The sequence below is a fragment of the Penaeus monodon genome, chromosome 17, assembly GCF_015228065.2.
Source record: "Penaeus monodon isolate SGIC_2016 chromosome 17, NSTDA_Pmon_1, whole genome shotgun sequence".
Taxonomy (NCBI): Eukaryota; Metazoa; Arthropoda; class Malacostraca; order Decapoda; family Penaeidae; genus Penaeus; species Penaeus monodon.
In genome coordinates, this window is record NC_051402.1 from 45,077,558 (window position 1) to 45,092,557 (window position 15,000).

Here is a 15,000-nt window from a genome sequence, read left to right on the forward strand (position 1 = left end):
TCCCTCCTCTCTCTCTTCTTCTCTCTCTCCTCTCTCTCTCTCTCTCTCTCTCTCTCTCTCTTTTATATATATATATTTTATATATATATATATATATATATATATATATATATACACACATACATACATACATACATACACACACACACACACACACACACACACACACACACACACACACACACACACACACACACACACACACACACACACACACATATCTATATATATATATATATATATCTTCCTCTCTCTGTCTCTCTCTATTCCTCTCTCTTTTCCCATCTCTCTCTCTGCCTCTCTCTCTCTCTCTCTCTCTCTCTCTCTCTCTCTGTATATATATATATATATATATATATATATATATATATATATATATATATATATATATATATATATATATATATATATCCTCTCTCTGCGTCTTAATCTGCAAAAAGTGAAGGGCAGCGCAGGATTATGTACTGACCTATTCCTTGCAGCTCAAACTTGGACTAAAATCTGGGCATTAGGCTGGTAAATATTCAAAACAACTTCGCATGACCGATCACGGCAATACGTCTATGAATGAATTCCTCTCACCCTCTACTACATGAAGGGTATTTGCCCCACATGGGGCACTTCTGTCCCTCAAACCCTTCTCTGGAAATAAAGAATCCACCACATATTTACTGCAGAAGAGAGCATAAGACAGACTCAACATCAGGCGCTCCCGTATGTCTGCCGTGTGCTCTATCTTGCCACGAAGACATTGAGGATTCTTTATCTTCCAGGGTTGGATTGCGGGAAGGGTAGGGAGCAGCCCCCTGCACTAGACAATACTGTATAGTGACGTATTCCGTGTGCGGTTGTCATATTTTACCTCCGCAATATCCCTAGTACTTTTCGTGCCCCTTTTTAGTATCAGGGTCAAGAAAGCGGGGGTTTAGCGGCAAATTCCTACGTATATGGATATTAAAGGATTAGAGGAATCCATCGATACCACTATTGTTATGATCGGTCATGCGAAGGTATTCTAAACAATTACCATGATACAGTCTTGATATTTTTTTTTACAGTACGGACGCAGGTCATCATAAAATTAATTTAACAATTTAACAAGTTAATGGGAGGGGAGCTCTGCCCACCCAACAACCCCTAGCAAACATTGTCTTTCTCTCTCTCTCTCTCTCTCCCTCCCTCTCTCTCTCTCTCTCTCTCTCTCTCCCTCTCTTTCATTCTCTCTCTCTCTCTCTCTCTCTCTCTCTCTCTCCCTCTCTTTCATTCTCTCTCCCTCTCTTTCATTCTCTCTCTCTCTCTCTCTCTCTCTCTCTCTCTCTCTCATTCTCAGAGGTGTTTAGGTCAATATCTAATTGTCAGGTCTAATTACAACGAAACCACAAAGCGCTTAATTTCTTTTATTTCTTATAAACTGCACTGGGTCCGGGAATTGACAAGACTAATTAGAAATTAAAGTAATAATTCAAATTAATCAGCTTCCAGTGTACGATTTCATATATAGAATAAAATCCTGAGAGGTCCTTTGAATCTTCACGGGTATATATTATATTGTAAATAAACTTTAGCCATCATGGAAAACAAACGTATAAGTATCAGATTTCCTTTAGTCTACACTAGAAAACGTGCTTTGTTAATGTTGATGATCGTTTTTATAGAAAACGACTAGGAAATAGTTAGCATAGATTTTAATAGATATTATATCGGGAAACAGCGATTATATAGATTGTATACAGTCTTATTCATAAAGCTTTGTGTGTACATCCCATCATCTCTCTTTAGCGATATAACTACACAACAGATAGTAATGATAATGATATTGTTGATAATGTTGGTGCTAATATATTTTGTATTGTTACGCCGACCGCCTGGTCTCTCTGCCACCAACACAAGGCAGGCTAGGCAGACTACGTGTTATCCACAGGGTCGTGAACACTGAACAGCTCCAAGAGGCACCGAGCACCACAGCATCCCCAGAACACCAGGAGGGGAAACGCCACCTGGAGAGGCAGGGCACGAAATAAACACACGATGACAGTCTTTCCTTTATTTACACAAGTTATTTACCCGTACACTTTTCTATAGGCACAATACAGGGGGAAACCAGCATGTCACACTGCACGATACAGCTTATAACAGGGCAACACAAAGTTATATCAGGTCACAAGGGCACACACGAGGTCTTCACAGGAGCAGCACCCAACTCCCTCTCGGCTTGTTCCTCCGCTCCTCCGCTCACAGCCAGCTGTGTCATGTTTGCCCAGGTCCCTTATGTTAACACATGTTTCGCACAGAGACAAAGACCCACTGGCGTAGCACTATCCCCCACTATCAAGCAGACGACCCGTCTGCTCTGACATATCTAAACCTGAAACAAACTACAGAAAATTTAAATAAAATTAGTCCTCAGGAACAAACATAATTCTTTCAAACAAAAGTAACCGTAATTGAAAATCAGTTCTCAGAAACACAAAAATCTTTCATTCAGCGCAGCTTTCTTCGCTCTCGCTGGGGTCGCTCTGGAGGAGGTGTGGGCGGCGGTAGATTGGCAGTGGCACCCAGAGGGGTATCTTCTGTTCCAAGACCTGGCTCATGGTCACCATTGACGTCTGTTGCATCGCCCTCACCGTCCAAATGCTCGTCCTCATCTCGGTCAGCGTCTGCCACGTCCTCAACGCCGCTACTGGGGCTAACTTCATCTTCTTTTTCACCATGGCTTCCATGGTAACGCCACAGCCGGTGCGCCAAGTCCTCGAGGAAGTCAGGCAACGGCCCCACACCAACCAACTCCTTGCTCCCCGACGACTCTTCTGGATGCTCCACTTCCTCACAAGTGCCCAGCTTTGCACCAGCTGGCACCTTCTGGGCCTTATCGGAGAAGTTAGCTACCAACACTGCAACTAACCCCTCCCCTGGTCCAACAAGGCTCCGCCCAACCGCTACGCCATCAGCCAGCTGCAGGTTTTGAATGGGCTCCACGAGGCCCTCTACTCCACGCATCACTCTTAACAGTCGACACCGGATTCTAGACTCTGTCCTGGGGGCAAGGCGCAGTTGCTCAGCCGTAACTACCTCTGCACAGCCAACCTCTGGAAGCAAGGGCACATCTTCACCGTGCACCCTCACCAGCTTCCGTCCAAGGTCGACGCACGCCTTACTCTGCGTCAGGTAGTCAAGGCCCAGCAAGCAGTGCTCGTCCAGATCGGCCACATACACCGGCAGCCGCTGCACCATGCTGCCCACGCCAATACGAGCCTCCACTGGCCCCTTGAGCTGCACACAATGCCCCGTGACACCACATAGTCTCTGTGGTGCGTCTGAAAGTCGCATAGTGGCCAACATATCAGGCCGCACTAGGGTCTTCTCAGCCTCAGTGTCCACTGTCAGGCAGCATGGCTTCCCATCTATTGAGCCCTCCACCTGCATCGTGCTGGTTCGACGGCAGCTTACCCAAGTCGGGCCCGGGAACCGAGGACGGCTGAGTTTCGGACCCCTTCTCCAGCCTGTCCGAGTTTTCTGCCTGTACCACTTCCTTAGCCTTAGGACATGCACTCGGATGGTGACCATACCTGCCACAGTCCTTGCAGCACTGCTGGAAGGCATCAGAATCCGTCCGGTTGAGAGGACGTGTTCTCCACTCCCTCCGACACCGACTACGTCTATGCCCTACCTCTCCGTAGCCCCAACACAAGCCTTGGAAAGTGCACGGGCTCACCTTCCTCAATGCTACCTTCTCCACTTTAGCCTTCTGGCCCCGGAGGTCATGGCGGGGCTGAGCAGCTGGCCCTAGGCCACTGGTTGCCTTCAGGAAGGCCTCGAACTCCAAGGCCCTCGCCAACGCCACCTGCAGGTCCTCAGGGTGTGCCTGCTTGACGTAGATTTGCCGCTGCTGGTCCTGCAAAGCGTCAACAAAGAAATCGCGGGCCAGGACCACGATCATTTCTTCCGCAGCCGCAGGGTACGACCTCCTTACCAGCGCCTCCACATCCTGCGCCAGCTGGGACAGTGTCTCGCCACGCTCACGTGTCTGCTTCTTCAAGCGGGCCCGATATACCTCGGCCTGGTGGTGGTGCCCGAAACGGCGTTTCAAGCCTCCGCCACGCTGGTGTAAGAGGCATGTTGGGATGCCGGTAGATGCCCCAACACTTCCACATGCCCCAACACTTCCACCGCGGGGCCCCTTAGCGCTGTTACCAGCTGCAGGGCCTTCTCTTCCTGGCTCCAGCCCTGGGCAGATGCCAGCATTTCAAATTGGGCGACATATGCCTCCCAGGCCACCTTCCCATCGTACTCAGCTGGCTTACGCTTCACAGAATGTCTGGAGGCCGAGGGGCTGCAGGGTGGAGAACGCGTGCCGTGAACTAACACACCTGGGGGGGAGGGAGGGGGGAGGGAGGCAATGAAGCGGGTTGACCGGGTCCGAGTTTGCCGCCAACTATACCCAAGGGAGCGGTTCCGATGGGTCCCCAGCCTTCTGCAGCGACCACTGGCTGCGACACGACGCTGCGGGGCCCGGGGGTTTCCTGCCACGGACCCCAGGCAGACCCCAGTAAATCTGACGCTCTGGCATCTGTTCCCAGAACCTCGTCTGCCTTCTCTGCATGCAACGTTACTACCTCATGACGCCGCCTTTCCGCCTTCACTTCCTCCCTCAGGCCCTGAACCTCGCCCTTCAGAGTCTGCACCTCCTCCATCAGTTCACTCTTCACGCTGTTGCAGGCCTTGTCGGTGTACTGCTGAGTTTCCATCTTCACAGATGCAAGATTGCTCTGTAGCACCTGAACAAGTTGGCAGAACTGTTCCTCTGCCTTCCTTGCCTGCATCTCGACGAGATGGTGCGCCTGCTCGCGTGCCCTCTGTGCCTGCTCTTCTGCCCTTTGTGCCATTTCCTCCCTCATACCGGCCAGCATGGCAGTGATCAGGTCCATCTGGCTCGTCTTCACCTCACTCGTGCCTGCCTCAGTCATAGCCTCCTCTCTCTCATGGCTGCCGCCATCTTTGGACGACATGATAAATCGGCGCGTCTCACTGATCAAATATCACAAATCCCACTCCTGACACCATTTGTTACGCCGACCGCCTCGTCTCTCTGCCACCAACACAAGGCAGGCTAGGCAGACTACGTGTTATCCACAGGGTCGTGAACACTGAACAGCTCCAAGAGGCACCGAGCACCACAGCATCCCCAGAACACCAGGAGGGGAAACGCCACCTGGAGAGGCAGGGCACGAAATAAACACACGATGACAGTCTTTCCTTTATTTACACAAGTTATTTACCCGTACACTTTTCTATAGGCACAATACAGGGGGAAACCAGCATGTCACACTGCACGATACAGCTTATAACAGGGCAACACAAAGTTATATCAGGTCACACGGGCACACACGAGGTCTTCACAGGAGCAGCACCAAACTCCGTCTCTTTGCTTGTTCCTCCGCTCCTCCGCTCACAGCCAGCTGTGTCATGTTTGCCCAGGTCCATTATGTTAACACATGTTTCGCACAGAGACAAAGACCCACTGGCGTAGCAGTATGATGATGATGATGATGGTGATGGTGATGGTGATGGTGATAATGATGATGATGATGATGATGATGATGATGATGATGATGATGATGATGATGATGATGATGATGATAAATAATATTAATAAGGAAATAATGATAATAATAATGACGATAGTGGCAATGATAATGATTATAATAATGATAGAAGTAGTATTAATAGTAGCAATAATGATAATAATAATAATAATAATAATAATAATAATAATAATAATAATAATAATAATAACAACAACAATAACAGCAACAACAACAACAACAACAACAACAACACAACAACAGCAACAACAACAACAACAACAACAACAATAATAACAATAACGATACTACTACTACTAATGATGATGATGGTTATTATTTTCATTGCCATTGTTATTATAATGATAATAACAGGGATACTGAGGGTAATAGCAATTGTTATTATTATTATTGTTATTGACATTATTTTCATATTATTATTATTATTATTTATTATTCACTTTTTCATCATTATTATCATCACCATCGCCGTTATCGTCATTGCCGCACCATCTTTAGTATATATATTTTTTTATTTCTATCACATATTTATTCGCAGTCAGTGTTATACCATCATCATCAGTCGGTATCATCATCAAACCCACTATTATTGTTATTATTCTCTACATCAGCCACTGTCATCATCACCATCATCGTTATTTTGATTCTTAGTTTCATTTTCACCGTCTTCAGCATTATAAACATTACCATCATCGGCACCATGTATATTACGTATACTTACATGCAGAAATCCAATATATAACAAATCAACAAACCTATAATAGTTATACATAAACATAAGAGAAAACGTAAAACTTTATCTTTTAACTACTAGATGTCACTGGTAAATCATGAAGCTCATTCATTGGTGTATCTAACCAAAGCAGTTTACATTCTAGTGGAAAAATATAGTAGGGCAGGATATATAAATGACAAAAAAATATTTACATATATATGTATAATTAATAATAATAGAATGTTAAGCGGGACATAATCAATATGAATGAGGAAGGGCAACTCCGAGCGAGATCGGCTAATGCGCGGTGCGGAAGTTGCCGAAGGCCGCCCGGCGCCTCGTCTCCCCGATCAGCTGAGCCGGGAACATGGCGGCGCCGACGCAGGATCTCCCTCCCAAAGGGGGCTATGAAGCCATCAATTTCAAGAGAATTCCTGCGAGAACTCTTTTCTCGGGTACGTTAAAACCTTTGCGTATATACGGCACGCGAGATTTGTGGAAAGGTCTCGCGAGAAGACTAGAAATCGTGGAATTATGAAAGGGCAGATTGCCTGCCTCGGATGTGTTTACGCGAATTACCATTACTATTAGCTGTTTATACTTTCTCTCACTGTCATCCTTTTCGTAGCTTACGTCAGACGTTCAGTGTAACGTTATAGATTAGAGCAGAAGTTTGAGGGTAGGTAACGTGGTAACCAGAGGACGTACGGCATATATTTTTTTACCACTGAGGCCAAGCGTCCCCGAAAGGCCGTTCGGGAGAGGATTTAATGAACTGAATGAATACCTCGTGTTTATTTTGTTTCATTTGTTGTGGTTGTTAAAGTTTGAGACGAGGAACAAGGGCAGTGTGGAGGTAGAGAAAGACTGGTAAAATTTCCAGTTTCAACCAGCCTGGGATTTTTTAAAGTTTTAATCGGAATGGAATATTTGTTCATTGTTTAGTGTTGTTGAGCTGTTTTCTGTTGGATTTGACCCGCAGATGAATGACTTTTATTCCCTGATGGCAAAGTGGATAAAATGTCTAAGCATCTGTTTTGTGCTGCATGTTTGGGAACTACGTTAATGTTACCGAGATGGAGGCAAGAGATAGAGGGAAATGGACAATGCCATCATATAGAGCATAAGAAAGTCATAAACAACTTAGGCACAGCTGCTGTAGCCTCATTTTTATTGCTAAAAGAGAAATATCTACTGCATATGACTGCTCAGAGACTGTCGACAAAACCCTTACACAGATAGTTCTTAAGGTTACTGCCTATTACACACGACCACAGTTGCTAGATTACTGTGTTCTGTCACAGTGTGCACAACAAAATAGAGATAAAAGCCTGATAATTATGATGGGTAATTATTTTAAGCTAAGTATTTGGCACTCAAAGGCAAATAAATTTCACCTTACTTATTTTGGCAATTATAAATATTGAACTGCTTCCTTATTTGATGTTATCACTAAGGTTTATAAGCTTATTACTAAAATGTGCTGAATAGTGTTTGAGCGTGACTACATACACATAGATTGCAGAGGCCAAAACTATGGCTTGACACAGAATTACTGTCAGTACCAAAAATTTATTATTATTAGTTGTAAATACCATTACGGTATGATCAACAATTAACGGAGCTTTACAAACAAATTTGATAGGATCATCAAGAAACCTACAAAATGCATTTTCATATTTGAGTTGGTTTTGTTCAATCATAATTTAATGTATTTGTATTTGGCATTGATCAGACAAAGAAAAATCCTGGATTTAACAGAATTATATATCGTTATTGTATGGGTGAAAATTTACTCCTATCACTACAGAGATTCAACAAACGTATAAAGCTATTTTAGTGTTTTAGTTCTGCTGTGTTTCTGGTATCTGTTACCGAGTGTGACAAACCCTCCAGAGATGAAGCGCCAAAAAACAGGGTATCAAAAATCCAAACCTACCTTTTTAACCTCCTATTTATTTCCTGTACTCCCTTGATTAACACTTCATGCTAACATTTAGTAAAATGGACATTAAACCAAACCAGTTATAATTTTCAGTAATACTGCATATATTGTGATATTAGAAGTAAAGACTTTTTATTAGATGCATTTGCTTATTATTTGAAGATATTTGTTTTGTGTGATAAATATATTGGTTCTTGTTATACACTAATTAAATTGTACTAACCTATCACCACACCTCTGTTATTATATTTCACTATCCTTGATGCAGTAGTATTTCTAGCAGTAGATATATTTGGCAGCTTGTAAAACTTTCAACTGGCTATCAATATATTTTTTAACACATACATCTCCTTGGACAGGGCACTGAACATTTTTTGTTTTCCAAATAAACAAAGTTATGATTAGTCAGAAAAGACTGACTTCATTTTCAGAGGTTTTCATTGGCTAGGATTTGTCACTGTTTGTTGGATCATATAATCCGCTAGTTTGCCAATAACTGACCATTATACATGGTGTCCATTTCTTAATTCTCTAAATTCCTTCTTGTTCTTAATTTTGGGCCGACACATCAATTTGTGCAATGTAAGAAATATTTATTACTTTAAATACTAGATATTATTATAGTATTACTGTTATATTATCATATCCTCTTAAGCATAAAAAAATCTCCATGTAATGTTATGCTGGCTTTATCTATGTACAGATTTGGATTATTACAATAAATGTACAAAAACAAAATGGCATCATTGTTTTGCTTACTAATGGCAGGAAAGGACATCGTATGGCAATTTTTAAAATATCGAAATTTTGATTATGATACGTTATGGAAGTACATAGAAGATAAGTGTCTTAGATTTATTCACACTGTCATTTGCATTTATTATTTGCCTTATAAAAGATGGCCGGTTGAAACTTAACTGTTACCGAAAAGATAATGTCTTAAAAGATACAAAGCAACAATATTGACAGTACCCAGTTGAATACAATCTGCAGAAGGTGAAGGGCAGCTCAGAATCATGTATTAATCTATTTGATCTGTGTCTGTGATTGATCTCACCCTCTACTACAGACATATACAAGACATTGCCCCACATGGAGGCTTTCAGTCCCACAACCCTCCACCTTGGACAGTAAAGAATCCACCACATATGTACAGCAGGAAAGAGCAGAAGACAGGCTCAGCATCAGGTGCTCCCATATGTCTGTCATGTGCTCTGTTTTGCCATGAAGATGTGGAAGATACTTTGTCTTTCAGGGCGGCAGTTGAAGGGAGGCAGATCCCAAAGGGGAAAGTGCAGAGGGCACAGTAGTTCATGTGTGGTATTCATATTTATCCTCTGCAATAATATCCCTATACTTTTCATGCCCCTTCCTATTAAGTGGGGATTCAGATGGGTTCTGCAACAAATGTCTTACATATGTGGACAGACTACTGTGTAGAGGAATCCATAAATACCACTATTATTATAGTTTGTCATGTCAACGTATTCTGAACAATTACCATAAGGTATATATATGCTCTTGGTAATTCTTTACAGGACTGGTGCACTAGCCAGATACTAATTCCCCTCTGGTTGTCACTAAATTTATTGACCAATCTAAGTTGCCATAACTGGGTGTACTTCCTGAGGGGGAGGTTGATGGTGGCTCTGCCCATCCACCCTGGCAAAAAACATTGTTTACACCTCATATGCATAGCAAGATGGAACTGAAACTTCGGATCACCAAGTGGACTTGGGCTGAAAGAAGACCTCCTGCGATCTTTTTCCATAATTTGTGGCATTACCATTGGTGTCTACTGATTATTTCTTGTAATGATGACTGCAACTTTTTGTCCTATACAAGAATAGACTATCGTCTTCAGTTTGCCCTCCTTATTAAATCCATACTGTAAAGATTAACCCTTTGCCATTGGATGGCATGTGTGTACATGCCATGGCATGCTAGGACTATATTCCAGGTGGCATGTGCTTATGTGCCATGGTGTGCCGGTCCCATTTTCCGGGGGCATGTATGGTCATGCCATGCACACTATGGTGCAGAAGTGATCCCCCAGCGGGGGGGCCCAGGCCACTATGAATACAGCCTGGGAGAGAGGGCTTTTGCATTGGGAAACCACCCGGAGGTGTTAGATTAACCATGTTCTTAGTATAATCAGCATCTGTGAGTGTCTCATACCATACATACATGGTGAATTCTTTGTCATCTAGGGAAGATTTTTCATGACAAGACATCCACATCCCTGGGATCCAATGAGTTAAAGATACACCCACAGTAAATCAGGGAATATGATATAGGAACCCGAGCAAAAAGAATACCAGACTTCAGTAAATGTTTACAACAGGACTGCACTCATCAGAGACCAAATCCCCAAATTAAGCCAACAAACTTGGGAGTTCCTGTGGGAATTGGGGGTTTTGAGGGTGAAGGGGAAGTAGGAGCAGTTTTGTTTTTTGAAGAAATGGCCCCACAACTGCCTAGTCATTAATGAGTCAATTATTAGTCCTACTATCTTACCTGTTTACCCATTTCCTTAATTTTTTTAATTATTTCTTCTTCTTCTTCCTCTTTCTCTCTTCTTCTTCTTTCTTTCTCTTTCTTTCTCTTCTTTCTCTTTTCTTCTTCCTCTTTCTCTTCTTTCTCTTTCTCTTTCTCTTTCTCTTCTTCTTCTTCCTCTTTCTCTTTCTCTTCTTCTTCTTCCTCTTTCTCTTTCTCTTCTTCTTCTTCCTCTTTCTCTTTCTCTTCTTCTTCTTTCTCTTTCTCTTTCTCCTCTTCTTCTTTCTCTTTCTCTTTCTCTTCTTCTTCTTCCTCTTTCTCTTTCTCTTTCTCTTCTTCTTCTTCTCTTCCTCTTCCTCTTTCTCTTTCTCTTTCTCTTTCTCTTCTTCCTCCTCCTCTTCCTCCTCCTCCTCCTCCTCCTCCTCCTCCTCCTCCTCCTCCTCCTCCTCCTCCTCCTCCTCCTCCTCCTCCTCCTCCTCCTCCTCCTCCTCCTATTAGTGTAGTTAACCTGTGAGATCAGGGTTACTCACTGCTTGTGTGTTGCCCAAAATCTGGATGTTAGGCTTACTTGAATGGAGACTCTCCCATAGGTGTGATGTCAAGACTCTTTGCCTCCCCATTGCTGTGTTGTTATCTCTGAATAATTTTTTTTTGCCGTTTCCCATTGATATGGTGTTTAAAAAAGTCAATAAACCGTTTTCCTTGAATAGACACCATAGCACACAGCATTTCTCTAGGTACACTACAACTCTTTGCAATAATAATAACAATAAGTAACATTGTGTTATTTGTGTCATGTTGATATATTTTCATACTCAATTTTATGTAATACAGCCTGCTCTGCCAGTCACGGTGGGCAGAATTAGGATCCAGTGTGTGGAAATAGTGTTCTCCCTGGAGCTAGCACTCTTCCAACCATGATTCAAGGATGATGCATACCACTAATGTTTGCCAGTGAAATAATGTAAGAGCCCCTTCCTTAATGCTGCTTGAGTCTAATCATCCTCCAAGATCTTTGTGTACTCATGGTGAGTCGTCCTGTCACCCCAGGTTGACACTGAATTTTACATGATGGTATATGTTCCTTGGACAGATTTTTCCATGACCTATTCCCATAACCCAGGCCTCATCCAAATTTTTTCATGACAGGAGAGTTACATCACCTGGATCCAGTGGGTTAGATAATAGCTATAGCAATAGTAATAACAAAAGAAATTTATATTTTTACCCAAAAAGGAAAGGGGAAAGGAAGCGATTGTCATAGGCCTACTAATATACTCCTAGTTGGCTGAGTACTTTTGGAGCAATACATGTGCAAAGGAAAAAAAGTGGGCATGACATGTTCCTGGTGGCATTCTGTTGGTGTGGCTGGTATGCTTACATTTTGTAAGGTGCATTTAAATTGGAAATGACTTCTGAGTAGTATATTATAAATATGTGACATTTGGAGAAGAAAACAATAAGTAAATATTTTGTTTTTTAATTTAACAAACATTTTTATTGTCCAATGATAATGATTCAAAACTTAATCAAAATAAATAATATGGTACATTCCATAAAGTTGGAAATTTGACTTTGAAACTAATTGTAATTTATTTTTCAGGGCGTCAGATATTTGCTGGCTTCTCTCTCATGACTGCAGTGGCTGGGTACCTCTATTTCCGCACATACAAAAAGATCAGGTACGTTGTTTTCACTTTTAATACATATACGATGGGTAACATCTGATTATGTTGTTATGAATAATCCTATATGCTGGGTGATGCCTAATTAGGTCTTCAGCCCATTTCTTGCTGGTCAGGATGATGGCCTGTGAGCCCAGCTGTGAGCTCAAAAGATGATTTGTTAATTTTTAAAAAATGAGAATGAACTAGTTTAGCAATAAAGAAGCATTTATCCTGTATGATCTAGTTAAATGATTTCGATAACAAAATCTTTGATTACTTTTTGCATGATTATAAATTGTGCCACCAACATTACAGGATTGAAGAGGTTGAGATGAGGAGTGCCACCTTAGCACTGGAGCCTCTCCTCCTAGCTGAGAGAGACAGGGAGTTCCTGAAGCAGCTTCGAAGGAATAGAGATGAGGAGGTTAGTAAGATTATTTCCTCATCTAGTTAATAATTGTTTGAGTTTTTGGAAATTAGATATTATGATGTATTATGAAACCAATCAGGGACCCGTAATTACTAGTCCAACCTATCTGATTACTGCCTCCCCTCTTTTTTTATTTTTTATTTTATTATTATTATTTTTTTCATTCTCTGTTGCTATTAGTATTTTTCAATATATTAATTTACTCCTTGCTAGCTGAGCGCTTGTAGAACTATCAGAGAGAGAGAGAGAGAAAAAAAAATTATTGCGGACATTTACTTTCAGCAAGGATTGAAATTCATATTTATATATATTTTCTCTAAAACTCATACTGAAGTTCTTTATTATCATGGAAGGCTGTATGTTAGCCTATTATGCAAGGGTTTGATTGCTGTGGGTATTGACATTAGAAACATAACTAGATGAGGAAGTAAGGAAACATACAATAAAAATTTTATTTGGTAAATGAACTTGTCAAGGATAAACTGTTAAGAGATAAAATTTCCATTGATACCTGTATCTTCTACACATTCTGGTTCCTAATAAGATAGTGATACAAAGTTTGGTGTTTATGTCAAATGCTAACATTGATCTCCTTTTTTGAAGGGTAGTTTTGCTCTTTATCATGATATTGGAAATAACCTAATGCTTAGAAGAAAAAGGAAAAAATAAAGTTAGCCTATAAGCCCAAAGGATTCCACATCCTGTTTTACATGATAATTTAAGGAATATATTAGAACAGATGTGATTTAATTTGTGTTCTTTTGAGACATAGGATTGAAATCCCTCGGCATTGGTTTATGTAGGTAAAAAGACATAGAACATGAAATAGAAGATAGGAGTTTGTTCATGGAATAAGGGCTTCTTTGTGTGTCCTTGTAGCATGCTTGGAAAAAGGTTGAGGTTGATCTTTTAAATGTGAAGGATTATTAACTAATTATACTAGTAGATAATGATTAGATGACATTGTGATATAATAGAAATATTGGATATTATGAAGAAAATCCTCATCTTTGTTTTCTTCAGCTAGAAGTATGAGGTATATAGTTACCTGTTATATTTATTTTAAAACAAGGCATCAGTGAAAAACTATATATTGTGCAGTGCCAGAAAAGGGCTGTGTAATGAAAGGGGTTATAAATTATTTTGCTCTTGTTATCAGGGGGTTGGGAACTCAAGAAACTAGATTATCATTAAATGTTATACAATAGTTTAATGAAATTAAAAGATAGTATAGAATTCTGCATTCTGATGTTATAAAGATCATATATTAAAATAGAAGAATTAGTGAATAGTTCAAGAATTTTAATATTTTATTCCCTAACCTGCATTTTTCAAAAAAGGATTTCTTATTGGGGAGGGAACCATTAACTCGGTAGAATTTAATATCACAGCATTACTTTTATTTTTTTTAATGGATCTTCTTCTGCTTGTCAACTTTAATTTTTTGGTAGAACTTCAGTAGGTTAAGAATAAACAATAGTAGGCCTAGTGATATACAACATGAGAAAAAAAATGCGGTAGATATAATTATGATGGGAAAGTTGCCCTTGAAAGTGATGGTCACAACCAAAGGAATGTTGCCTGAATGATGGTCCATTCCATGATTCCATCAGGGACAGTTCCTGCCACAAGCCAAAGCATTAGCTTCTGAGATCCTAGAAATGGGACTAGAATGTTTAAGTTGTGATATGGACACACATCTGGTGGTTGCATTCACTAGTTTTCTGCTCACAGGTTTATGTTGCTAAGTTAATGCAGTTTCAGGGAACATGTAATGTTAATTTTTTAAATTTATACCAGTTTTATCCTTTCACTTGCACTCTAGTTCCAATTTTGGTACACATCATCATTTCACATACCCTAGAATTGCCCACCAACCCAGGGCATACTCATAAGACTGACCAGATTCAGGGTTACTTTCACCTTCGGCACCATCCCAGTAAATTGAATGTTGATGATGGCTAGAAGTGTAGATTTTTTAATAAGATGTGCAGTTATTGATGCCTGAGCCAAAATGAACATCTTCGATCTGGGTGCTTCACTGCCCACACACATGAAAACACCTGAAAAGATCCTATTTTTGCTAATAGCTGAGATATTTACCTGGCACATATACCTGAAAAGAAGGCAGGCCAACCAAGGGG

General features: G+C 41.2%; 1 protein-coding gene across 1 annotated transcript in view; it reads left to right on the forward strand.

Annotated features, from left to right (window-relative positions):
• Positions 1-6,608: 6,608 nt before the first annotated feature.
• The window catches only part of LOC119583812 (NADH dehydrogenase [ubiquinone] 1 alpha subcomplex subunit 13-like), an 8,901-nt gene continuing 509 nt past the window's right edge, over positions 6,609-15,000 (forward strand). Inside the window, exons 1-3 of the mRNA XM_037932518.1 lie at positions 6,609-6,773; positions 12,363-12,441; positions 12,742-12,850. Of these exons, the coding sequence (XP_037788446.1) occupies positions 6,686-6,773; positions 12,363-12,441; positions 12,742-12,850 (276 nt within the window). The 5' untranslated portion in view covers positions 6,609-6,685. The remainder of the gene's footprint in view (positions 6,774-12,362; positions 12,442-12,741; positions 12,851-15,000) is intronic.